General features: G+C 37.1%; 1 protein-coding gene and 1 long non-coding RNA gene across 6 annotated transcripts; one reads left to right on the forward strand and one right to left on the reverse strand.

Moving 5' to 3' along the window:
• Positions 1-1937: 1937 nt before the first annotated feature.
• LOC128014043 (mucin-2-like) lies at positions 1938-27627 on the forward strand. Its single transcript, XM_052597283.1, has 29 exons — positions 1938-2028; positions 2133-2195; positions 2425-2457; positions 2612-2876; positions 3688-3802; positions 4451-4538; positions 4677-4759; positions 4920-5130; positions 5413-5538; positions 5646-5763; positions 5839-5977; positions 6143-6250; positions 6393-6462; positions 6550-6684; positions 6877-7035; positions 7143-7237; positions 10889-11018; positions 11112-11364; positions 11560-11600; positions 11713-11810; positions 12035-12186; positions 12488-12626; positions 12781-12888; positions 12985-13164; positions 13246-13485; positions 13661-13817; positions 19220-19348; positions 19508-19766; positions 26841-27627. Exons 1-29 carry the CDS (start codon positions 1938-1940, stop codon positions 27592-27594), a joined length of 4539 nt encoding a protein of 1512 aa, XP_052453243.1. The 3' UTR covers positions 27595-27627.
• On the reverse strand, positions 20268-26449 carry LOC128014627 (uncharacterized). Of its 5 annotated transcripts, none has more exons than XR_008183601.1 (3): positions 26400-26449; positions 21122-21239; positions 20268-20353 (listed from the first exon to the last, which is right to left on the reverse strand). It is a non-coding gene; the product is annotated as an uncharacterized LOC128014627 (long non-coding RNA). The 5 variants fall into 5 exon arrangements; XR_008183600.1 differs by lacking the exon at positions 26400-26449 and adding an exon at positions 25368-25417; XR_008183599.1 differs by lacking the exon at positions 26400-26449 and adding an exon at positions 24336-24385.
• Positions 27628-27924: the final 297 nt, after the last annotated feature.

Consider the following 27924-nt stretch of genomic DNA (forward strand, 5'->3'; position numbering starts at 1 on the left):
AGAAAATGAAGTAGTTTTGATAAAACCATGGTTTATGTGTAAGGGTTGTGATGTCCACATGTTTTTTTGTTGAATAAATGATAGGGGTTGTGTCATTTTGACAAAAAAAGTGGCCAAAAATGAAAGATTAAGTGAATATTTGAATTAATTGTTTGGCCAATAGCCTAAACAAGGACAACTGTCCTGTAAGTGTAACAGCCGCAATTATCCTTTGGCTCCATTTGCAGGCATTTGTAGTATGTACATAAATTGTTTATTTAGTATTAGCCTACATTATGTTTTTTAACAGTGTAATTAACCAATCATTATTGCCTCATTGTTTTTATATAAAGCATTTTAAGTTTTTAGTTTCACAACAACATCAACAAAGCATTAAAACTCGTTATTAACATCAACAGCCAAAATAAATAAATAAATAAAAATCACAGGAATGTGGCGGAAACGGGCCTCATTTTACCTAAAGGATTTACAATTTATTTTAATAAATATAAAACATGTATAAGGGGCCACATATCATGCCTAAAAACGCGCGGAAAACGCTAGGCGCGCCGCTTTCTCCTTCTTTCCAAAGCGCTCGGGCAGAAGCGCCCCTGAGGGGTCTGCCTTTGCTAAGCAACAATGATACGCTCTCTCCATGAAGATGCGGAAATATCAGCAAAGGATAAATGGATTTGCAACTCTTAAAATCGCTTGCAGTAGCTCTGCTACTAAATTTATTTCAAAATGACAATCCATATACAACTATGATCAGGTGTTACTTCATCTTGGCTGAAATTTCAACGTTGTTACGGGACAGGATGAAGCTGATTGGTTAGTTCTTGTCACATGACCCGCGGTGCGCTTGCGGCATTCTGAAAAGTTGAAATGTTTTTAACTCGATGCGTTGCGGACGCACCTGGAAAAAACGGGCTAGTCGCACCACGTGCGCGTCGCAACCGCTTCGCTTCCATTATGAGCGTGCATACCATGCGCCTACATTGGAAATAACGAACTTGAGCGTGCAAAAGACGCGATATGTGAAAGGCCCCTAAGGTATGCATTGTAGCTGACACCTAAATGAAAAAGTTTTTATGACTAAGTTTGCATTTGTGCCCATTCAGTTGTGAAAAAGAAGCATAATTTACATATTATTTACAGTTTATTTTAATAAATATCAAAAATGTAAAAGGTGTGCATTACAGTTGAAACATAGATGAACAATAACAGTTGTTTTATGACTGTAAGTCATTTTTATCAAATGCTATTGACGTTAGAAAAGTGTATACCCATATAGCATGTCACTTTAGAGATGGTCCCTGAATTTGTAAATATTGAACGTCCAACGTCAAGCCAACTTCATGTCTGTTTTTTTTTTATTTCTTTTCTCTTGTCTTCTCTTCTTTTAACTGAGCATAGATGTCCATCCATCAATTCTAAACATATGTGTGTATATATATATTAGATTTAAAAGTATATTAGATTAAAAATATATGATATGTTGCTTGTTGGTGCAATAAATGTGAATGTTTTCTACTGAATTATCTTTTAATATTAATATTCAAAATTCAAAAAACTTTTTTCCAGCAGATAATTTTATAACATCTCTCAAATTCTTTAAATGCAAAAAAATATATATAAATCAACATAGACATTTAGGGTGTGGATTTTACAGCGTGTCATGAAGTATTTCCAAGTTAGGATTAAATCAACCATCACATCCTTGTTTACCTTGAGATTATAACAGAGATAAACACTATTAAAAAATGTTTTGCCACTAATATTTGCATAAATTGTGTTTAATCTTCAAGCACATCTAGAATAAATGAAATAATTGCATGCCATAATAACGCATTAATTTGGGATCCACCTTCAAAACACAGATTAGATGGTCCCAAAGCAAACTAAGACCTAGTATAAAAGAGCAAGCTTTGAGAGGTAGCTCACATTACCTCTTGACGATGGTTATCTCCGTGGGGACTGTGAGGATATCCCAGATGTGGATGCTGAGATGGGTCGTCCTACTTGTGGGGCTGCAGTCACTGCAAGCAGGTTAGAAAAAAAAAATATTACTGCACAAAAAAAAAATAAAATAAAAAATTCCCTCACAACATCAGCTACACAATATGACTGTATCTCTTTTTCTATGTTTAAAGACTTTATGAAGGATTATGGAGAAATGGATGTTACTATGGATGTTATGTGGCCAACAACAACAGGTGAATATGTCATTGTGTTTATGGAATATACTTTATAGTTTCTTTGTGAATCAGTGTGATATGTATATGTATATTATTTATTTTATTTTTTTATTTTTATTTAATTTTTTTATTGGATTTACAAAGAGTATTGTAGAATTATTGTAAGTTATCTGTAAACATGCACTTTCTCTGCATTTTAAAATATGTGGCAAAAAATATCATTAAGTCCCACTTTTTCTGTTCTCAGCATTCTCCGTGACAAAAGTACCGGTAACTACAGGTATGAAGTTTTTTCTTGTTCTTTTTCTTTAATGTTACAATATCTGAAACCAATTTTGGAACAAAAATTTCACACCATACATTCAATTGCATATTTTTGCTCAAAGAAAGTATTTAGCACTTATCACATGTATAAACGTTCTTTCTTGGTTTAGTTGAACCGAATCCTAATCATCAATCCATGGTCTGCAGCACATGGGGAAATTTCCACTTCAAGACCTTTGATGGTCAATTCTTTCAAGTGGCAGACACGTGCAACTATGTTCTGACAGTGATGTGTGACATCCCCATTTCTGATTTTAACATCCAAATGCAAAGAGAGACTGTGAATGGTTCAATCACTTTCAACACAGTCACAATAGAGCTGGAGGGGACAATCATCAAAATCACTAATGGTGACATCACCATGGGGAATGAAAAGTGAGTTACTACACTACAACATTACAGCAAAACCACAATCCTTAAAAACAATAATCTTCTTAATATTAGAATTTTCTCAGGTTTAAAAATGTACAATTATTTATTTGAATAAAATGTGTGTGTGTGCGTTTGTTTTTGTGAAAAGTGGGGACATCCCTTAGGCCTAATGGTTTTTATACTGTAGAAACTGTATTTTCTATCGCCCTTCACCAATCCTACCCCTAAACCTAACCCTCACAGGAAACTTTGTGCATTTTTACTTCCTCAAAAAAACTAATTCTGTATGATTTATAAGCATTTTGAAAAATCGGGACATGGGTTATGTCCTCATAGAGAGTCACCCTCTCTTTGTAATACCTGTGTCATACCCATGTCATTATACACAGTTGTGTCCTGATATGTTACATTCCCACACTCGCGTGTGTGTATGTGTGTGTGTGTGTGTGTGTGTGTGTGAGATTGAATCTTTAAAAGATTAACTTTAAAAGCAAAAAAACATTTTTTTTTTCAAAATGTGTGTAATTTTAACACAAATCTAACTTTCTAATTTTTCTAAACTAATCTAATTTTTTTTTAGAAATTTAATATATATATTCTCTCTAAAACATTTATATCTTATATATATTATCTTATATATATCTTAACTAATAAATGTTTTCAACCAAATTTATTTAAGGTTTATTAAAACATTTTTTTTTTACTGGAAAACAAGACAAACAAGTAAATTATATTTTTGTTGACAAGTTGACATTAAATAATAATAATTAAAAAAAAAAAAATATATATATATCTAATAATAATTATCCACCAGGGTGTCTGTTCCAATCAATATGCATGGAATTCAAATCGAGGGAAGTTCAACAAGTCTCAAGATCTCGAACAAACATGGAGTGACTGTCTTCTGGGAAGAAGACAACTATCTAACGGTATGATTCTTTATCTCTCAGCTTGATCTCAGTCTTGGTCATAATTGACTGTATCAGTGCTGCACATTAAAAAACAAGCATGCAATATACCTAAATAAGTAACAGTGAACAAACAGGTTTTGCCAATGAGTCTTTTCTTTCTTTCTTTCTTTCTTTCTTTCTTTTTCTTTTTTTTTTTTTTTTGATTCTTTGTTAGTATTGTCAGTTAAATAGACAGACAGACAGACAGACAGATAGACAGATTAAATAAAATATCTAGACTATCTATCTATCTAGACCTATAAATAAAAGTAAAAAGTCACTTAGATAAAGATAGATAGATAGATAGATAGATAGATAGATAGATAGATAGATAGATAGATAGATAGATAGATAGATAGACCTATAAATAAAAGTAAAAAGTCACTTAGATAAAAATAGATAGATAGATAGATAGATAGATAGATAGATAGATAGATAGATAGATAGATAGATAGATAGATAGATAGATAGATAGATAGATAGATAGATAGATAGATAGATAGATAGATAGATAGATAGATAGATAGATAGATAGACCTATAAATAAAAGTAAAAAGTCACTTAGATAAAAAAGAGATTTTGAAAACTCTCTCCTCTGACATTATTTTATTATATAATGTTCCCCAGATTGAACTTCCTGAGAAGTACCAAGGTCTGACCTGCGGACTCTGTGGAAACTTTAATGGCAACAAGCATGACGATATCACTGTTAGCGGTAAACATAATGTTTTTAACTCATTAGTGATTAGACTTATGTTTTAAATACAGTAAGTTTTGTTACCGCAGACACAATCTGATTTTAAACACTTTTTTAAACACTTTAGTTTAATATGTTTATCTGACTCCTCCTCAGGTCCGGCCAAATGGAAGGTTTCCACACCTTTGACTGAAACCTGTGAGGAAGTTACACTTCCACCCAGGGATCAGTGTGACCAGGTAAAGTATGGGACAAAATCTATTTGTGGGTGCACTTTGAAATAAATCACTGGGAAATACAAATTAAAGTGTTTAACCTCTGACTGAAACATTGGCTCCAATGAAACAATCCTCCAAACAAATTATCTATTTTTTTTTTTTTTTTTTAATTCCACTCTAGACAAGCGTTTGCCAGCAGTATCTCAGCAGTCCTGGGTTTGCTGACTGTTACAATTGGATGGACATGCGTTCATTTGAAAAAGCCTGTGAAGACGACCTGTGTCAGTGTTATGGAAATTACGACTGTCTCTGCAACACACTCACAGAGATTTCACGACAGTGCACTCATGCTGGAGGAAAACCAGGAACATGGAGGACAGAACAGCTCTGTCGTGAGTATCAGTAATGATGGCAAGAAAAAATGAACCAACTTTTTTAACTCCCATGATGTTGCAATATGCTGTACAGTTCTACAGTTTTAAGAATCACTACACAGCTGTTGCCATACGTTAAGGTCCAAAGAAGACAAATAAACACTACAAAATTCACCCATAAACCAAATGAAAATATACAAACAACAATCACTTTCTATTTTAAAATGACCACTGAGAAGAAAATACTATGTACCATTATTTGTACATTTATGACATGCAATGTCTTGTTCTGTGGAGCAGCAAAGACGTGTCCTCTGAACTTGCAATACATGGAGTGTGGGAGTCCGTGCAAGAACACCTGCTCAGATCCGACCGCAAGTCTACTGTGTAAAGAACACTGTGTGGATGGCTGTTTCTGCCCTATTGGTAATTTTTACAAAATATCCAAAGCCAAAGTGCTTGCATATTTAAATCTGTTTAATTAAAGCATTTTTTTTTCTAAATTAAATGCTATCATGCTTCTTTTTGTAAAGGCACCGTGGAAGACAACATTGGTCAGAGCGGCTGTGTTAATGTGAACCAGTGCCCTTGTGAGCATAATGGCGCAGTATATCAATCAGGAGAGTCTTACCAACAAACTTGCAAAAAATGGTAACTTTTTACAGATTTTAAAATCACATTTACATGAGCCTTCCCCATTCTAATACTGCTTCTGTACTGTGTCAGTGTGTGCGCCGCTGGACACTGGACTTGTACATACCTGGAATGTCCTGGAATCTGCTCTGTTGTTGGAGGGTCTCACGTCACCACTTATGATGGAAAGACCTTCACCTTCAGTGGCAACTGTGACTACATCCTCACTAAGGTCTGTTAGTACAGCAGATGATCCAGATGTTTTCTGTCAGGGCTAGATAAATGAAAGCCTTCACTTATATGTTTATTCACATGGTTTATATTACATTCAGAAAACTGTGGGTATTATAAATGTTCTTACAATCATTTTATCTTTCTTTAAAAAAAAAAATTAAAGCACTCTAATGACAGTGACATTGCGGTTGTGGGAAATCTGGCAAAGTGTGATCCGGCCCGAAAAGACACATGTCTAAATTCAATCACCCTTGTCATCTCAGGGACCACGGTAAGCACTGGTTTTGAATAATTGTATTCTTTTATAATTTTATTAATAATAATACATATGCTGGCTGCTACTACTACTACTACTACTATGATAATCATATTAATAGTAATGTCATATTGTTGATGTTTTACTCATTAAACAGATTACCTTTTCCTCTGGAGGATCTGTGATAGTGAATAAAATCAGTCTACACATGCCTCCTTTCACCACAGGTTTGTTGTCAAATATAAGTAATTTACTTTTTTTATCATTACTAAAAAAATATTGAATTTCCTTTTTCAATAATTATATTGTCCCAGGTCCAGTGAGCATCTTCCAGCCCTCTTCCTCTTTCATCATTGCTGATATGAAGAGTCTTCGTCTGGAGATCCAGTTAGCTCCAGTCATGCAGTTGTATATTGTAGCCAGCACTGAAGAGAAAGGAAAGATGAGTGGTGAGTAAAAAATAATAATAATAATAATAATTTTGGAAAAGAAAGACTGCAGACTTTAATTGTTTGGAATATATATATATATATTTATTTGTAGAATATAGATGTCTCAAAGCTAATTGTTATGGACTCAAATTCAGACAATTTTGGTGTTATGGGTATCAATTGAATCACTTTTTCCATTGCTTCTCTCAGGTCTGTGTGGAAACTATAATGACATCCAATCAGATGACTTTAAAACAACATCGGGCATCATAGAGGGCACACCAACATCCTTTGTCAACTTTTGGAAACAAAATTGCCAAGATCTTGAAATCACATTTGACAACCCCTGCAGCTTGAATATAGAAACAGGTGCTTAATATGCTCACAATTTGATCATTCTTGACATAGCAGAAGAAAATTATTGATGCGCTAAACAAAGTAAACAAGCAAATCTTCTCTGATGTTATTCCTCATAGAGCAACTTGCAAAAGACTGGTGTTCCCGTCTCACAAACCCAAATGGCAGCTTTGCTGCATGTCACTCAGAAATATGTCCTGAGATGTACTACCAAGTAAGTCTTTCTGCAGAAAACACTCAACTGACAATTGCAATCAGAATGAACAAATCCTTTTTTTTTTCACAAACATGGTTCACGATGGCATAAAAGCACCTTTTTTGTCTAAATTATTCCATAAAGAACTGTTAACATCTGAAGAAACTTTCTGTTTCACAAAAGTTACTTTTTCGTGAAAGGTAAGAAAGAGATTGTTCTTTAATGACCCTTTGACTAAATGGTTCTTTGTGGAACCAATAATGGTTCTTTTATGGCATTGCTGTGAAGAAAACTTTTGAATCACCTTTATTTTTGAGATTGTATTGTATTGCAGTATTTATTATAAATTAATTATCAGTGCAAATCTTTTTTTATTTTATTTTTTTCATGTGTCCTTGAAATCTTTAATAAAAGGTTAAGTTCACACTGTCAGTGTCTGAGATTGACAAACTTAATTACATAAACTGGACATGCACTAGAGGGTTTTAATCCTGATTTTAAAACAAATTTGCACCCCCGAATGATCAGGGGGTGTGGCCTGCTCAGGCGATTAAACTAAATATTGAGAATGAAAAACATAAAATGTACTGTTTAAGTCAATGAATATTGCAGAACAAATCACTTATTCAGCGACATTTTGCTCAAAGCACCAGCCATCTCTACAACGCTAACTATGTTTTGGCCTATATAAAAGGAATAAAATAAATAGTCCTAAACTAAATATGTTTAACTTAAATAATTTACATAAACAAAACCAAATAAAAAAACTTTATTTTACAAAATAAAGTTTTTTTTTTTTTTTTTTTTTTTTGTGATTGTACACATATAAAAGTGACTCATTTACATTTTCAAACAATGTGTTTTTTGTTTTTTTTGTGTGTGTGTGTGTGTTTTTTTTTTTATCTGGGTAGTTGATAAAAGCTGTGATTTACTGAACAATGCTTGGGACAGTCACACCATAGGACAATTTTGAGACATGGAAGGTAGGGTGAATCTGGTATTGAGGTGGAAGTTGAAGTCTGTAAGTGACTGGGTTGATTTGTTCTTGGATGGTAAAGGGGCAGACGAATCTGGGACTTAGTTTCTTGCAGGGCAGGCACAGCCGGATGTCGCTGGTAGACAGCCAGACCTTCTGTCTTTCTGTGGTGATGGTGAGCCTCGTCCCAGAATCTCTCGCTTTCCCGGAACCAGTAGTTGACCACTGGAACATTGGAAGGGTCTCCTGACCAAGGCAAGAGAGGGGGCTGGTAACTGAGCACACACTGGAATGGAGTAAGACCTGTGGAAGGTTGGCGGAGTGAGTTTTGGGCGTACTTGGCTCATGGAACTCTCCTGGTTCCAGGAGTCCTGGTGGCCATGGCAAAAGGTCCGGAGAAAGCAACCTACTTCTTGTATCTTCCATTCTGTCTGACCATTGGATTGTGGATGATAACCTGAGGAGAGACTTACAGTCACACCTAGGAGTGAAAGGATTTCCAGACCTGGGATTTGAATTGTGGTCCATGGTCCGAAACCATGTCCTCTGGGAGTCCAAATTGATGGAATACCCAATTGAATAGAAGCTTGGCTGTTTCTAGGGCAGTGGGAAGACCCTGTAAGGGGTCCTAGGTGTTACCAGGGATGGTTTAGAATGGGTAATGGGTGGATTTTGCCAGCAGGAACATGTCGGGGATTTTGGAGATGGCCCCGGACAAATCTTCTTACTTCTCCAGCCATATTGGGCCACCAGAAGTGATCTTTTAGCAGCGAGAGAGTTGCGTCAGCCCCTGGGTGGCCAGTGCCTAGGGAGGTATGAATGAGCAGAGTACGTTGTGCCTAGGGCCATACCTGAGTCTGGGGGGGACAGCCCGGCGAAGCAGGAGGAGGAATTTCAGAGGCAACTTGCGGAGAAGTCCATTGAATAGGACTGGCTATGATTTGGGTTGGGATTATAGTCTCTGGTTGGTCTGTACCTTCTTCAGCTGCATGAACTCGGGAAAGGGCATCAGCTTTCGTGTTGCGATGGCCAGGTCTATAGGAGATTGTGAAATGAAATCTTGTGAAAAATAAGGCCCATCAAGGCGAGGTGAAGATGCTTTGCATCTCGGAGGTATTGTAAGTTCTTGTGGTCACTAAACACTGTAAAGGGATGGACAGCTCCCTTGAGCCAGTGTCGCCATTCCTCCAAAGCTAAATTGATCACCAGTAGCTCCCGGTTTCCAATATCATAGTTCTTCTCCGCCGAGCTGAGCTCTTGGGAGAAAAACGCGCATCGATAGAGTCGGGGAGGATTCCCCTGTCACTGGGAAAATACTGCTCCCACTCCAGTGGTCGAGGCGTCCACCTCCACCTTGAAAGGGAGCTCTGGGTCAGGATGAACAAGAACAGGGGCTCTGGTGAAGGTTTGTTTGAGTGGTGTAAAGGTTTCGGTGGCAGCTGGGGTCCAAGACAGAGTTTTAGGTTTCTTTTTCAGAAGGTCAGTGGTGGTGATCAAACTGTAACTCTTTGTGAAACGACGATAAAAGTTGGCAAAACTTAAGAAGCGTTGGAGTTTTTTTTATTGTTGATGGGAGTGGCAAGGAGTTTATGGCTTCGATCTTCCTCTCATCCGTGTGGATACCTGAGCTATCGAAGGCGTACCCCAGTCTTCCATTTGTCTCTCGGATACTGTATTGGTGGCAGACCAGCTATTCTGAGTATTTCAGAAACTCCTTTTTCCGCTGGGATATTCGTGTACAACCATTTCTATGGTTCACGGAAAGGGTGCCACTCCTGTCGTCTAAAAACAAAAAATCTACAATTTGCACACGTTCACCAAAATTTATATATAGTAGACTGGAAAAAGGAAGCCTGGTCTGATGAATCACGATTACTGCTGCAGCATTTGGATGGTCAGAATTTTGTGTAAACTACATGAACGCATGGATCCATCCTGCTTTGTATCAATGGTTCAGACCCCTTAGTAGCAACTGAGCATCACTTCAATGCCACAGCCTACCTGAGTATTGTTGGTAACATTGTCCATCCCTTTATGACCACAATTTACTCACCATATGATGACTACCCTCAGAAAGATAATGCACCACAGAGCTCAAATCATCTCAAACTAGTTTCTTGATAACGACAGTTAGTTCACTATACTCAAATGGCCTCCAGAGTCCCCAGATCTCAGTCAAATTAAGCACCTCTGGGCTTTGGTGGAACGGTAGATTTGCATTATCGATGTGTATCTGAAAAATTGTAGTAACGGCATGATTTTATTGTATCAATATAGACCAATATAGAATATATTTAAATAGCATCTTGTTAAATCAATGTTATAAAGAATTAAGGCTTTAAATCTGTTACTATCAAGGTGTTTCTAACCTCTAAGTGGCCAGTGAGTGTATAGCTGTGAGTCTCGAAATTTCTATTTCAGATAGAAACAATTTCATGATAGAAGCTCAAATAGTCTCTGTATGAATGTGCAACTCAAGTAAAGCCTATATTCTATATGCGACTACTATTTGATATAAATTTTGATTTGTGCATAGACAACTGATATGAGCAGTACAGGTAGAGGACAGTGACTAGATCTAGAACTTCAGCTGATCCAGTCAGTTCCTGATGGACAAAATCAAGTCCTTCCCTACATTTGAACTTGTTTGAATAGCCACTTCACTCAAGACTTCCATCTGTTTTTCTCTGCAGTGGTGTGTCTACGATACCTGCAAATGTGCAGATATTAAGAAGTGTATGTGTGCGGCCGTGTCCAACTATGCCCATGTCTGTGCTGCCAGAGGAATCATTCTCCATGGCTGGATGGATTCTGAACCCTGTGGTGAGAACTTTATAAAGTACACATACTAACAAATAGTTATACTGTATGTGCACTCTGTTACAAATCTACTTCTATCTATCTCTGGCTACACAGACATGATATCGGAGTGTTCAGGGAACATGAAGTACTCCTACGGCGTGACCAGCTGTAGCAGCACCTGCCGCTCTCTAAGTGAACAAGACAACACCTGCCAAGGGTCCTTCACTCCTGTAGATGGTTGCACCTGTTCTGAGGGAACCTATCTCAATGAAGACGGAAGCTGTGTAAATGCTGATCAGTGTCCTTGTTACTATGGCAACCAGGTCATAGCGCCATCAGCAGTGTTCTACAAAGATGGTGCTAAATGGTATAAAGTGCAGTTTTCCAAATGGGTAGTTGATGCATAATGAATCCATAATCTTTTTTCTGAATAATTTTTAACAAATTTTGTTTTCAATAGCCCTTCACTGCCAAATGGCAAATTATTTAACAATGTTGACATGCATCGTTAGCTATTAATGGTAGATTTAGTAATTATTTCCACTGTTTGCTCAAATTACAGCACCTGTGACCTTGGCAAACTGCACTGCTCCAGTCAAGAAGGTGATCTGCAATTAGATCTTCTGCAATACTACCATTTAAATTCAAACTTAAATCACCGCTGGTATGTGTGCAAATTTTCTCCACCTCATCCATATGCCTTTTGGGTTTTTAGACTGTGTGGCTCCAATGACATTCTTCAAATGCTCAAATCATGGAGAAAAAGGAACGGAGTGTCAGAGAACATGTGAGAAGCAAGACCCAAACAATTGTGTGAGTTAGAAGAATGGAATACATGAATAACTGAATTAATGAAAAGATCTGTTACAGCATTTTTATGCATTTCATTAAATCTAGTTTGCTTACTCAATTTCAGATGTAGCATTTTCATGCCAGCTATGAATGGCACATAAACCTGATATACAGTGTAGATTACATGCAATAGAAATTTTGTGATACAGGGAAAGAATGGCTTACCAATTTTGTCTTGGCAATAGGTGAGCATGGGGTGTACATCAGGGTGTATGTGTCCAGATGACCTTCTGGCTGACGGAAAAGGTGGGTGTGTGAAGAGAGAAAAATGTCCATGTTCCCATAATGGAGTCTTCTATTCACCTGGAGAGCAAGTTCAACAGGACTGTAACACCTGGTGAGCTAATCACAGTTGTTATAAATGATCTAATTATAGTGCCAATCATGTACTATCATTTAACATCTCCACTACTAGTCAGAAATTTAGACACACTTGAGGTCTACAAGTATAGCATAAAGATGTGCATTTCCAATAATCTTATTCGGTAAAATGTACAGAGAACAGAAATCATTATATTTATCATACTGATCGTAGCACAGTTTTACATGACAGTTTAGGCCCATGGAGTGGAAAGCTTCAGCAACAAGTAAAAAAATGGGGGTAGTCTTGAATTTTTTGCATTTACTCAATATTTCAGCACATGCACAAATGGGATGTGGACTTGTACTGAAAAGGCATGCTATGGCACGTGTACCATCTATGGTGAAGGTCATTTCAGGACTTTTGATGGCAGAAGATATTCTTTCCACGGAGACTGTGAACACACCATCACCCATGTATGTTTGACCTTGCCAATGGAAAAAGAAAAGTCAATACAGATATCTCACACATACAATATGAAAAACATCCGATTTCAAATAAGGGGTTTTAAGGGTTAATTATCTGGGGCATTATAACCTGGAATATCTCTGATGTGTGTAACCCCTTTAGGATTATTGTGATACGAACCCCAGTCCTTCATTCCGTCTGGTTACAGAGAACATACCCTGTGCAACCACCAGCTCCATTTGCTCCAAGTCTATCAATCTGTTCTTTGGGGTGAGGTTATTTCATAGCTCAGAGTCAGAACATGTGCATTAGTAAAGCTGAACTGTGCAATATACCACATGATATGCCACCTTTTATACCCCACAGAAATACGAGATGATTTTATCTGAGGAGGAAGATGTGAAAGTTGTTGAAAACAACGGCACGGAGTACAGATATCAAATCAGTTCTGCAGGCATATATGTTGTCATAGAAGTCGAAGGGCTTTTGAACTTAATCTGGGATAAAAAAACAAGTGTGATGATCCAACTCCATCACAAATTAAAGGTTTGCATTCATTAAAGGTACACCAATAGACAAGAACTTTATTCATCACTCACCTAAACATCTACATGATCTCTATGGCAGGGCAAGGTGTGTGGACTGTGTGGAAACTTTGATGGTAATGCAAACAATGACTTTATGAAGCACAGTGGAGAAGTGGTGACAGATCCAGAAGATTTTGGGAATAGCTGGAAGGTGAAGCCCAGCTGCCCTGATGTAACAAACGTGATGCATCCTTGTGACGCAAATCCACATCGACGTGCCTGGGCTATCAAACAATGCAGAATCATCACAAGCTCTGTCTTTGAAGACTGCCATTCACTTGTAAGTAACATGATCATTTAGCAACTTTTTTTCCACAAATTGAGAACAAAATGATCAATCATTACTGAAAAGGAATAAATGTGAACAGTTTAGTATTTTAAAATTGAATGCATTATATCTAGTGCAGTTATCATGGTAACCCTTACAGTTCTGTGTCTGATTTTCCTGTCTCTAGGTGGATTCTGGCCCATACTATGAAGCCTGTGAAAGGGACACCTGTGCATGTGACAGTGGGGGTGACTGTGATTGTCTCTGTACTGCAGTGGCAGCTTACGCTGCTGAATGCCGTAAAAGAGGAGCTTGTGTGGCATGGCGAAGACCAAACTTTTGCCGTAAGTCCTAAAAACTCTATAATACATTTTTCTTGTATAAACTGACATTTCTGTATCTGTACAGTTCTTTGTCATAAATAGAGTTTACAAAAGGTCACGTGTGAGCAATCGGTTTCCCATCAACTGTAAAGTTTTTGCTCCATTCACCACTCATCACACTGCAGCTGTTTCCCTCCAGCGAAAATCTAACCCTACACATATGAACATCTAATTATATGTACTTTATACATACACTACTGTGCAAAAGTCTTAGTCTTAGACAGTCTGTTGTCAGACTGCTTATGCATTCAACAATCTCACTAAATTATTATTAAAAATAATGGCAAAATGAATGTTTGGAAACTGATATTTAAAAAGATATAATTAGCTGGCTTAAAACCCTGTTTTTCGGGTGAAAATACTATTGTGCCTAAGACTGTACTTTACAAAAGACATTGTTGCTACTTTATAAAGAATGACCATGCAGTCATTCACAGAACTGATTAAAGACAGTGACAAACAGCACTCATTTTAACTAAATATCAGAGTGATTGACTGAGATACAGTAGAAACATTGTGTGTGGTGTTAAACACTGTTCCAGATCGTGAAATACATTTATTAGCCTTAGAGTGAGGGAAGCTTGGGAAATGAGAGCATCCAAGGAGGATGTGAATGCTATGGATTTATTTTAAATCATTTTAATGTTCTTTAATGTAATCCTTTTTAGACTTTTTTTATTTTATTTATTTTTATAGAAGTATCGATTCATGCACTGGTACCATTTTAAAAGTATTGAAAGGGCACCGGTATCGGATAAAACCCAATTGATACCCAACCCTACATAACATACACAGTTTCACCTAATCTCATTTAAATCTTGAATACCTATATAGTATTACTGCATTCTTATCACCAAAAAGTCTTTAGTTTGTCATTTTTGAGAAAAATACAAAGCTGAGCTACTGGAGGCGTACTGTGGGCGGAGCTATAATACTGATGTTTCGTGTTGTTTCCATTAACATATATACACGTATGTGCTGTTTTACCATGTTTTAATAGCAAACAATGTGCAAATTCAGCGTCAACCTGGGCCTTGTTTATAAAATATTCGTCACTCCAATGACCAGAACACACAAACGCACTTGCTACACTCCATTGCTGCCCCGGAAAAACAAACTCAATCCACTGTTCATGTAACGATGGATTCTTTGAGAAGCTGAACATGGTAAACTTTCCCTCAGGTTGAAAAACTCTTATTTGGAGACATTCTCGAACAAATCATATGCAGCTTTGTGTCAATTTCTCAATGAAGCCCATTTATGGGCACGGTCTCACTCTCCTCTGGTCAATGTGTGCGTGGGCGTGCTATTCAGAGAGAAATGCTCATACAAGGAGTTCCACCATCCTCTACGTCATTAGATCCACAATTGGAAAAAAAAAAAACAGCCGCACCTTGTACCAACCCGGTAGTAAGATTTTCATGACAAAAATTCTCCATCATTCGTCCAAATTTAAAACTTTAGCCATGTTCAGCATGAAAATCCATCTCTTTAACACTATGAACAACTCTGAATACATGAAACAAAATATTACCCCCCCCCCCCCCCCCCCTTTAAAATGTATGATTGTAAAGGGGGAAGCATACGACCCCATGTTGCGGCACCAGGAGCATGTAATATGCATTAATGCTTTATATTGTACAATGGAGGGTGGTAATCCAGCAGGGGAAGCATACACCCTTCGGAAACTTAGAATGACAGTCCAATCTGGATTAAAATGAACACCTAAAATAAAATAAACACCTCAGTCAGAATAAAATTGCCCAGACCGAAATGGTAATCAGTTTGAGAGGGGTGGGATAACCTTTCTATAAACCGAACTGAATTAAAATCCTGCCATGTAAACATGTTAAACCGATTACTTTGTATTTATGTAATCACATCAAATAGTCATAGTCATCAGAATGGGAATGTGATGTCGGCATCGCTGTGCATTCTGTGATTTGTAGACACTGACATTACAGTGGAGACTGTGTAATAGTGGAGGTAGAAGTTAAAATCCCAATTATAGAATTAACACACATTTGAATGGAGAACACTTGCTGTGTTATGAACGGTCATATCTGATCTTATGACCAGAGCAGAAAGCTGATGTAATAAATGAAGCACAATTTACTGCTTTTCAGCTTGGAAACAACACGGTGATAGTGACTAACTCAATGAAAATAACAACTTGACCAAAATTTGCCTTTGTCATTTGAATTAATTATTACAGATTGATAATACAACCAATTTGTAAATGTTGTGTGATAGCTCATTCAGGCACTTTCTGTGTTCATAAAGCAGTGCTTCTTTGATTCATTGTTTAACAACACTTTGTGAGAAATTGTGAACAGTAAAACTTTTTTTTTTTTTTTATCAGAATACAATTCATTTCAGAGCTTCATTACAGAGGGTCTTAGGCTACAGTTATTTTCCTTAATGCTTTAACATTAAGAAATTAGGGAGATATGATGATAATTATCATCTGATGAGAGCTATATTTGTTCTGTGTGTGATACGATAAAAGACAGCCGTAGTGTGTATGTGATCGTGTTCTGGCCACATGACTGAGCTTATGAAGGAACACCAGAGGTTCAAATATGAGTATGAACATTGTTAACTCAGAAGCTGCGCAAATCCATGTTCATTTTCAGCATTTATTTGCGCATCTTCTCAGTTAACAACGGCTCTGTGTAGTAACAGCTGCTCTATGTGAAATCACCCACCTGAGGGAATTTACCGCTGATTAGAGAACCGACTTTACTGACGAGATGCACATTAACGATAGGTTAACATTCAGATACATTGCGAATATGGAAACATTTGGATATGTGCAGAACGAGATATGAGCAATAACCTCCAAACACATCTAGACAAACCTGCGTGCTAGCTTGTCCTCGTATGCAAGCGAGTAAATTCAGGATTAAAACAGATAGGCCAAGCAGAACGCAAAAATTTTATATTTTGCAAAACAGGACCAAACAAAAAAGTACTGGTCATAATACTTGCATAAACTGTTTGATGTGAAAAAAGTGGCTCATTGACTGTGCAGCAGTTACGTTTGGGATAATTTTATTTTTAATACTAAGTATCATCTGAAAACATTGCAATTGCATTTTAAAATACAACAGCGAGCACCACGAAACCATTTAAAGAGGCGCATTCAGCGGTCTCCTCAACGGGAAACAGTCAACAAATTAAAATAATCTCAAACGAATGGCGCTCTCTCTTCATTCAATCAAATGATCATAATCACGTCTATTCATTTTACAGTCCTACTACTAGCATTTTATTCAGACTAAAACCCCTTTAATTTGGGTGAGAAAGCTTTTTTCCAAGTGGCTTTTGCACAATATAATAATACAGCTGCAAACGCATTTTGCAGCATTAAGATTATTAATTGATCATTATTTCAAACGATGATCGATCATGGAAATTATCGAATATTGACATCCCTAAATGCAAATGAGTTGGATTGAAGCCTGGCTATTGTCTGCATCAAACCATGCTTTTCAAACAAATGTCATTCACCGTTCTGGGGTGCGTTTCCCAAAACCATAGTTGCTAACCGGTTAGGAACTTTGTTGGTTGTCAATGGGAAATTGCATTGCAACCAACATAGTTGCCAACTTAATACGCTGCAGTGTTTTACAGGGTGAAATTCTCTGACTATCATTATCTCCCAGGATTGTTGTTAAATCTTCCAAAAGTTTTGGCCTGGGGTCCTTCACATGCGGCAGAAGCACTTTCCACCGCACCAATAATACGTGGCTGCCTGCGACATGCCTTACTTTAAATCAGCGCTATTAAACACGGATATCTACTGATGCCAATATATAAAAAAATGACAAATATATATCGGTCAACCTCTAATTGCAAGCAGTGATGCAATGGAAGAGACACTGAAGAATGGAAATTTAAATAGACCGTATGTGATAGGTGCCAAAACTGGATTGGTACACGCAGAGCTGAATTATCCATAAGGGCACTTGGGCCAGTGCCCAGGGGCACCAACCATTCACAACAACTAGGGGTGCACCACATGATACAATATTTTTTGTAAATTGTTTTATATTAACTTGAAATTATTGAAAGACCATACATAACTTGTTTATGAACACTAACTTAACAACAATAATAATAATAAATTATAAATAAATAAAGATTACATGACCACTATCAGTCCCCCCCTTCCGCAGAGTTGAGTTGGTCCACAACAAGTACACGCAAATGTGTACAGTAACGCATTTTTTTAACGGCTACAGAAAATGAATCAAAATGGACAGACGTCAATTGAGTGGTTTTGCAAAAAGAAAGTTAAAGAAAGACAAGGACGCTAGACATTTGGCTACAATTCAAAATGTTCCAGGGATCGAAAGTTTTTTTTTAAACGAGTGAAGAATGAGCTCAGGATGACAATGACACAGAAGAGATCAACTGACACATTAGCTTGCACAGAATCAAGGAAGAAGCAATTCTGCTAAAGGCAAAAAACCTGATAGATTTATTATTATTTTTGAGCAAACGTGAATTGATGCTGTCAATGAATTGATGTACATTTTGAATTGAGACATTTTAATATAGTGCTCACTGCTCGTATGCCTACATGTTATGTACCGTATTTTGCGGACAATAAGTTGCACTTTTTATTATGGTTTGGCTGATCCTGCGACTTATAGTCAGGTGTGACTTATTTATCAAAATTAATTTGACATGAACCAAGAGAAATGAACCAAGAGAAAACATTACAGTCTACAGCTGCGAGAGGGGGCTCTATGCTGCTCAGTGTTCCTGTAGTCTACACTGAAAACATAGAGCACCCTCTCGTGACTGTAGACGGTAATGTTTTAACTTGGTTCTTGGTTCTAAAATAAATGTGACTTATAGTCCAGTGCGACTTATACTTAGGTACGACTTATAGTCTGAAAAATACGGACACGTATTTGGAAATAAGAAACAGTAGAAATGTAAGTGATATTTACCTTGGTTTTTATTTTTCTCAACACATCTTGTACTGTATTTCATATCAGACATGTTATTTAGTGACATATATAACCCGAGCAGTGGGCAGCTTGATATATAGGTATATTGATATATAGGTGTGTGTTCACGGTGTGTTCACTTCTCACTGCTATGTGTGTGCACTTGGATGGGTTAAATGCAGAGCACCAATTCTGATTATGGGTAACCATACTTGGCAAATGTCATGACTTTCATAAAAAATATACATTTTAAGTAATATTAATAAATAATATTAAAAATAAATACAAATGTTTAATCTGTTAGCTTTAATAACAATAAACCTTTGGGACATAAATGTACCCTCAGCTGAAATAACTCAAATATAACCGTTGTACTGACTCAAGTTGTTGTTCTTGCAGCTTTATTCTGTGACTACTACAATGCTCAAGGAGACTGTGAGTGGCACTATAAACCATGTGGATCAACCTGCATGAAAACCTGCAAAAACCCCTCAGGAACCTGCTCTGATCAAATCCCCCCACTTGAGGGTAAGAATTAGGCATTTAGTACATTTGAAAATCTGTGGTACAGTGTTAGAACATATACTTTGATGCTGAATAAGATGATGTTTACAGTATTTTACATTACAAATTATATATATAAAAAATAACTATTTTTTCTGTTCTCTACTTTATTTATTATTTTAGGTTGTTTTCTTCAGTGCCCTTCAGAGAGGCCATATTTCAGGGAAGAGACTATGAAGTGTGTCACTGAGGAAAGATGTACAGACTGTTTCTATGATGGGAAATTATTTCCACGAAATATTATCATTTACGAAACCACAGACGGGGATGGTACATGTTTCACTGCTATGTGTGATTCATATGGGAAAATAATAAGAATTATTAATGAATCATGTATATATACAACAACAACAACACCTTTCACTTTCTCAACTACACCTGAAACCCCTAAAACAACAACCACATCCCCAACTACATCAACACCAACTTACACCATTTCAACAACTGCTGTCACATCAACACATACAACTCTAGTTACAACAATATCAACAGAGACATTCACAAGCACACCAACTGGAACAACACCTACATCAACAGGAACAACAACACCTACAACTGTTACAATAACACCTACATCAACAGAAACAACAACACCTACAACTGTTACAATAACACCTACATCAACAGAAACAGCAACACCTACAACTGTTACAATAACACCTGCGTCAACAGAAACACCATCTACAACTACTGGCACAACAACAACTTCAACAACAGAGACATCCACAATCACATCCATGACTACCACACCAATTACTGTAACGACAACACCTTCATCATCAGAAACAACACCATCTACAATAACACCTACATCAACAGAAACACCATCTACAACAAGTACTACTACAGTTACCACACCAATTACTGTAACGACAACACCTACATCAACAGAAACAACACCATCTACAATAACGCCAACATCAACAGAAACACCATCTACAACAAGTACTACTACAGTTACAACAACACCTTACACCTGTATTATTTGTGAATGGTCAAGCTGGATAAATAGCAATACACCCAGTAAAGAGCCAGAAGGATTCGAAACTGAAACCATTAATACATTGTGGATTTCTGGAAAGATAACCTGTCAGAATCCAGACGAGATTAAATGTAGGGCAGTGGATTATCCACAAAAATCCTTGGATGATTTGGGACAATTTGTATATTGCAATACATCATCTGGACTGTCATGTTCAAATGAAGAAAATGCAGATAACATACCACCAATTTGTTATAATTATGAAATAAGTGTAAAATGTTGTGAAGACATTTGTATTACCTCTACAATGTCCCCAAGTACAGCAACACCAACTACAGTTACATCTAGATCAGCATCAACCGAGACATCCACAATCACACCAACTACTGTAACAATAACACCTACATCAACAGAAACAGCAACACCTACAACTGTTACAATAACACCTACGTCAACAGAAACACCATCGACAACTACTGGCACAACAACAACTTTAACAACAGAGACATCCACAATCACATCCATGACTACCACACCAATTACTGTAACGACAACACCCACATCAACAGAAACAACACCATCTACAATAACACCTACATCAACAGAAACACCATCTACAACAAGTACTACTACAGTTACCACACCAATTACTGTAACGACAACACCTACATCAACAGAAACAACACCATCTACAATAACACCTACATCAACAGAAACACCATCTACAACAAGTACTACTACAGTTACAACAACACCTTACACCTGTATTATTTGTGAATGGTCAAGCTGGATAAATAGCAATACACCCAGTAAAGAGCCAGAAGGATTCGAAACTGAAACCATTAATACATTGTGGAATTCTGGAAAGATAACCTGTCAGAATCCAGACGAGATTAAATGTAGGGCAGTGGATTATCCACAAAAATCTCTGCAAGATTTGGGACAAATAGTGTATTGCAATACATCATTTGGACTGTCGTGTTCAAATGAAGAAAATGCAGATGCCATTCCATCACTTTGTTATAATTATGAAATAAGTGTAAAATGTTGTGAAGACATTTGTATTACCTCAACAATGTCCCTAAGTACAGCAACACCAACTACAGTAACATCTACATCAGCATCAACTGAGACATCCACAATCACACCAACTACTGTAACATTAACACCTACATCAACAGAAACAGCAACACCTACAACTGTTACAATAACACCTACGTCAACGGAAACCCCATCTTCAACTACTGGCACAACAACAACTTCAACAACAGAGACATCCACAATCACATCCATGACTACCACACCAATTACTGTAACGACAACACCTACATCAACAGAAACAACACCATCTACAATAACACCTACATCAACAGAAACACCATCTACAACAAGTACTACTACAGTTACCACACCAATTACTGTAACGACAACACCTACATCAACAGAAACAACAAAACCTACAACTGTTACAATAACAGGTACGTCAACAGAAATACCATCTACAACTACTGGCACAACAACAACTTCGACAACAGAGACATCCACAATCACATCCATGACTACCACACCAATTACTGTAACAACAACACCTACATCAACAGAAACAACACCATCTACAACAACACCTACATCAACAGAAACACCATCTACAACAAGTACTACTACAGTTACCACACCAATTACTGTAACGACAACACCTACATCAACAGAAACAACACCATCTACAATAACACCTACATCAACAGAAACACCATCTACAACAAGTACTACTACAGTTACAACAACACCTTACAACTGTATTATTTGTGAGTGGTCAAGATGGATGAATAGCAACACACCCAGTACAGAGCCAAAAGGATTCGAAACTGAGACCATTAATACATTGTGGAATTCTGGAAAGATAACCTGTCAGAACCCAGACGAGATTAAATGTAGGGCAGTGGATTATCCACAAAACTCTCTGCAAGATTTGGGACAAATAGTGTATTGCAATACATCATTTGGACTGTCGTGTTCAAATGAAGAAAATTCAGATACCAATCCATCACTTTGTTATAATTATGAAATAAGTGTAAAATGTTGTGAAGACATTTGTATTACCTCAACAATGCCCCAAAGTACAGCAACACCAACTACAGTAACATCTACATCAGCATCAACTGAGACATCCACAATCACACCAACTACTGTAACATTAACACCTACATCAACAGAAACAGCAACACCTACAACTGTTACAATAACACCTACGTCAACGGAAACCCCATCTTCAACTACTGGCACAACAACAACTTCAACAACAGAGACATCCACAATCACATCCATGACTACCACACCAATTACTGTAACGACAACACCTACATCAACAGAAACAACACCATCTACAATAACACCTACATCAACAGAAACACCATCTACAACAAGTACTACTACAGTTACCACACCAATTACTGTAACGACAACACCTACATCAACAGAAACAACAAAACCTACAACTGTTACAATAACAGGTACGTCAACAGAAATACCATCTACAACTACTGGCACAACAACAACTTCAACAACAGAGACATCCACAATCACATCCATGACTACCACACCAATTACTGTAACAACAACACCTACATCAACAGAAACAACACCATCTACAACAACACCTACATCAACAGAAACACCATCTACAACAAGTACTACTACAGTTACCACACCAATTACTGTAACGACAACACCAACATCAACAGAAACAACACCATCTACAATAACACCTACATCAACAGAAACACCATCTACAACAAGTACTACTAGAGTTACAACAACACCTTACACCTGTATTATTTGTGAGTGGTCAAGATGGATGAATAGCAACACACCCAGTACAGAGCCAAAAGGATTCGAAACTGAGAGCATTAATACATTGTGGAATTCTGGAAAGATAACCTGTCAGAACCCAGACGAGATTAAATGTAGGGCAGTGGATTATCCACAAATCTCTCTGCAAGATTTGGGACAAATAGTGTATTGCAATACATCATTTGGACTGTCGTGTTCAAATGAAGAAAATTCAGATCCCAATCCATCACATTGTTATAATTATGAAATAAGTGTAAAATGTTGTGAAGACATTTGTATTACCTCAACAATGCCCCAAAGTACAGCAACACCAACTACAGTTACATCTACATCATCATCAACTGAGACATCTACAATCACACCAACTACTGTAACAATAACACCTACATCAACAGAAACAGCAACACCTACAACTGTTACAATAACACCTACGTCAACGGACACACCATCTTCAACTACTGGCACAACAACAACTTCAACAACAGAGACATCCACAATCACATCCATGACTACCACACCAATTACTGTAACGACAACACCTACATCAACAGAAACAACACCATCTACAATAACACCTACATCAACAGAAACACCATCTACAACAAGTACTACTACAGTTACCACACCAATTACTGTAACGACAACACCTACATCAACAGAAACAACAAAACCTACAACTGTTACAATAACAGGTACGTCAACAGAAATACCATCTACAACTACTGGCACAACAACAACTTCAACAACAGAGACATCCACAATCACATCCATGACTACCACACCAATTACTGTAACAACAACACCTACATCAACAGAAACAACACCATCTACAACAACACCTACATCAACAGAAACACCATCTACAACAAGTACTACTACAGTTACCACACCAATTACTGTAACGACAACACCTACATCAACAGAAACAACACCATCTACAATAACACCTACATCAACAGAAACACCATCTACAACAAGTACTACTAGAGTTACAACAACACCTTACACCTGTATTATTTGTGAGTGGTCAAGATGGATGAATAGCAACACACCCAGTACAGAGCCAAAAGGATTCGAAACTGAGACCATTAATACATTGTGGAATTCTGGAAAGATAACCTGTCAGAACCCAGACGAGATTAAATGTAGGGCAGTGGATTATCCACAAATCTCTCTGCAAGATTTGGGACAAATAGTGTATTGCAATACATCATTTGGACTGTCGTGTTCAAATGAAGAAAATTCAGATCCCAATCCATCACATTGTTATAATTATGAAATAAGTGTAAAATGTTGTGAAGACATTTGTATTACCTCAACAATGCCCCAAAGTACAGCAACACCAACTACAGTTACATCTACATCATCATCAACTGAGACATCTACAATCACACCAACTACTGTAACAATAACACCTACATCAACAGAAACAGCAACACCTACAACTGTTACAATAACACCTACGTCAACGGACACACCATCTTCAACTACTGGCACAACAACAACTTCAACAACAGAGACATCCACAATCACATCCATGACTACCACACAAATTACTGTAACGACAACACCTACATCAACAGAAACAACACCATCTACAATAACACCTACATCAACAGAAACACCATCTACAACAAGTACTACTACAGTTACCACACCAATTACTGTAACGACAACACCTACATCAACAGAAACAACAAAACCTACAACTGTTACAATAACAGGTACGTCAACAGAAATACCATCTACAACTACTGGCACAACAACAACTTCAACAACAGAGACATCCACAATCACATCCATGACTACCACACCAATTACTGTAACGACAACACCTACATCAACAGAAACAACACCATCTACAACAACACCTACATCAACAGAAACACCATCTACAACAAGTACTACTACAGTTACCACACCAATTACTGTAACGACAACACCTACATCAACAGAAACAACACCATCTACAATAACACCTACATCAACAGAAACACCATCTACAACAAGTACTACTAGAGTTACAACAACACCTTACACCTGTATTATTTGTGAGTGGTCAAGATGGATGAATAGCAACACACCCAGTACAGAGCCAAAAGGATTCGAAACTGAGACCATTAATACATTGTGGAATTCTGGAAAGATAACCTGTCAGAACCCAGACGAGATTAAATGTAGGGCAGTGGATTATCCACAAATCTCTCTGCAAGATTTGGGACAAATAGTGTATTGCAATACATCATTTGGACTGTCGTGTTCAAATGAAGAAAATTCAGATCCCAATCCATCACATTGTTATAATTATGAAATAAGTGTAAAATGTTGTGAAGACATTTGTATTACCTCAACAATGCCCCAAAGTACAGCAACACCAACTACAGTTACATCTACATCATCATCAACTGAGACATCTACAATCACACCAACTACTGTAACAATAACACCTACATCAACAGAAACAGCAACACCTACAACTGTTACAATAACACCTACGTCAACGGACACACCATCTTCAACTACTGGCACAACAACAACTTCAACAACAGAGACATCCACAATCACATCCATGACTACCACACAAATTACTGTAACGACAACACCTACATCAACAGAAACAACACCATCTACAATAACACCTACATCAACAGAAACACCATCTACAACAAGTACTACTACAGTTACCACACCAATTACTGTAACGACAACACCTACATCAACAGAAACAACAAAACCTACAACTGTTACAATAACAGGTACGTCAACAGAAATACCATCTACAACTACTGGCACAACAACAACTTCAACAACAGAGACATCCACAATCACATCCATGACTACCACACCAATTACTGTAACGACAACACCTACATCAACAGAAACAACACCATCTACAACAACACCTACATCAACAGAAACACCATCTACAACAAGTACTACTACAGTTACCACACCAATTACTGTAACGACAACACCTACATCAACAGAAACAACACCATCTACAATAACACCTACATCAACAGAAACACCATCTACAACAAGTACTACTAGAGTTACAACAACACCTTACACCTGTATTATTTGTGAGTGGTCAAGATGGATGAATAGCAACACACCCAGTACAGAGCCAAAAGGATTCGAAACTGAGACCATTAATACATTGTGGAATTCTGGAAAGATAACCTGTCAGAACCCAGACGAGATTAAATGTAGGGCAGTGGATTATCCACAAATCTCTCTGCAAGATTTGGGACAAATAGTGTATTGCAATACATCATTTGGACTGTCGTGTTCAAATGAAGAAAATTCAGATCCCAATCCATCACATTGTTATAATTATGAAATAAGTGTAAAATGTTGTGAAGACATTTGTATTACCTCAACAATGCCCCAAAGTACAGCAACACCAACTACAGTTACATCTACATCATCATCAACTGAGACATCTACAATCACACCAACTACTGTAACAATAACACCTACATCAACAGAAACAGCAACACCTACAACTGTTACAATAACACCTACGTCAACGGACACACCATCTTCAACTACTGGCACAACGACAACTTCAACAACAGAGACATCCACAATCACATCCATGACTACCACACCAATTACTGTAACGACAACACCTACGTCAACAGAAACAACAACACCTACAACTGTTACAATAACACCTACATCAACAGAAACAGCAACACCTACAACTGTTACGATAAAACCTACATCAACAGAAACACCATCTACAACTATTGGCACAACAACAACTTCAACAACAGAGACATCCACAATCACATCCATGACTACACCCATTACAACAACTACTGGGACATCAACATCTATGCCAACAGAAACTACACCAACTACAACTGTTACAATAACACCTACATCCACAAATACATTTACAACCACTACTGTCACACCAACTACTGTAACAATGACACCTACATCAACAGAAATGTCATCTTCAACTAGAACAAATACTAGCACAACACCCATGTCAACAAGGGCATCTACAAGGACCTTGCCTACTACAACAAAGTTCACTGTTGAATCAGAGACAACTCCCAACATCACCTTAAATCCACCTTCACCACAGTGTGGATGTAAATATTTAAATATAACATACCCATCAAGTAAGTGCAGCTTTATCAATTCTCTCTCAGACAAAATGTTTCAACTTTACAGTTTTTTAAATCATTTATGTGTACATTATTTTGACCCTACATTACATTCAAGTTTTTTTTTTTTTGTTCTCTCTTATTGTTTACCTCCTTTGCACATCCTTTTTTTATATAATTACAGATTCAACAATCTACAATCAAACAGATCAAGCAGGCTGGTGCTATACTGCCTACTGCAACTCCACCTGTGATATAGTGAAACAGTCTAAGCTATGCTCACTACCCCCACCTACCAAACCTACCACACCTGACTGTGTACAATTTAAAAGAAAGGTAATTTCATAAGAGTACAGTAACAGTACACTTAAGCTGCAACACTTACAATTACTATTGTATAATTACTTACAAAAATTATTTGCAAAAATTTTGGATTTTTTTCATTTAAAAATTGAACAATACAAAGAAAGCTCATAATTGTTATTTGTTATTAATACAACACTTAATTAATTATGTATCGTATAACTACTAGATGACTGGACTACTTATTGTTAAAAAGAAATTTACTGTAATAAATTATTATT

Source organism: Carassius gibelio, chromosome B25 (genome assembly GCF_023724105.1).
Source record: "Carassius gibelio isolate Cgi1373 ecotype wild population from Czech Republic chromosome B25, carGib1.2-hapl.c, whole genome shotgun sequence".
Lineage (NCBI taxonomy): Eukaryota > Metazoa > Chordata > Actinopteri > Cypriniformes > Cyprinidae > Carassius > Carassius gibelio.

What these genes read in the sequence shown, in the direction of transcription:
- LOC128014043 (XM_052597283.1), top strand. Translation starts at nt 1,938, where the DNA reads ATGGTTATCTCCGTGGGGACTGTGAGGATATCCCAGATGTGGATGCTG. An exon ending in GTGACTACATCCTCACTAAG is followed by an intron (nt 5,978 to 6,142) that starts GTCTGTTAGTAC and finishes AAAAAATTAAAG; the next exon opens with CACTCTAATGACAGTGACAT. An exon ending in ACTTTCTCAACTACACCTGA is followed by an intron (nt 19,767 to 26,840) that starts AACCCCTAAAAC and finishes ACCAATTACTGT; the next exon opens with AACGACAACACCTACGTCAA.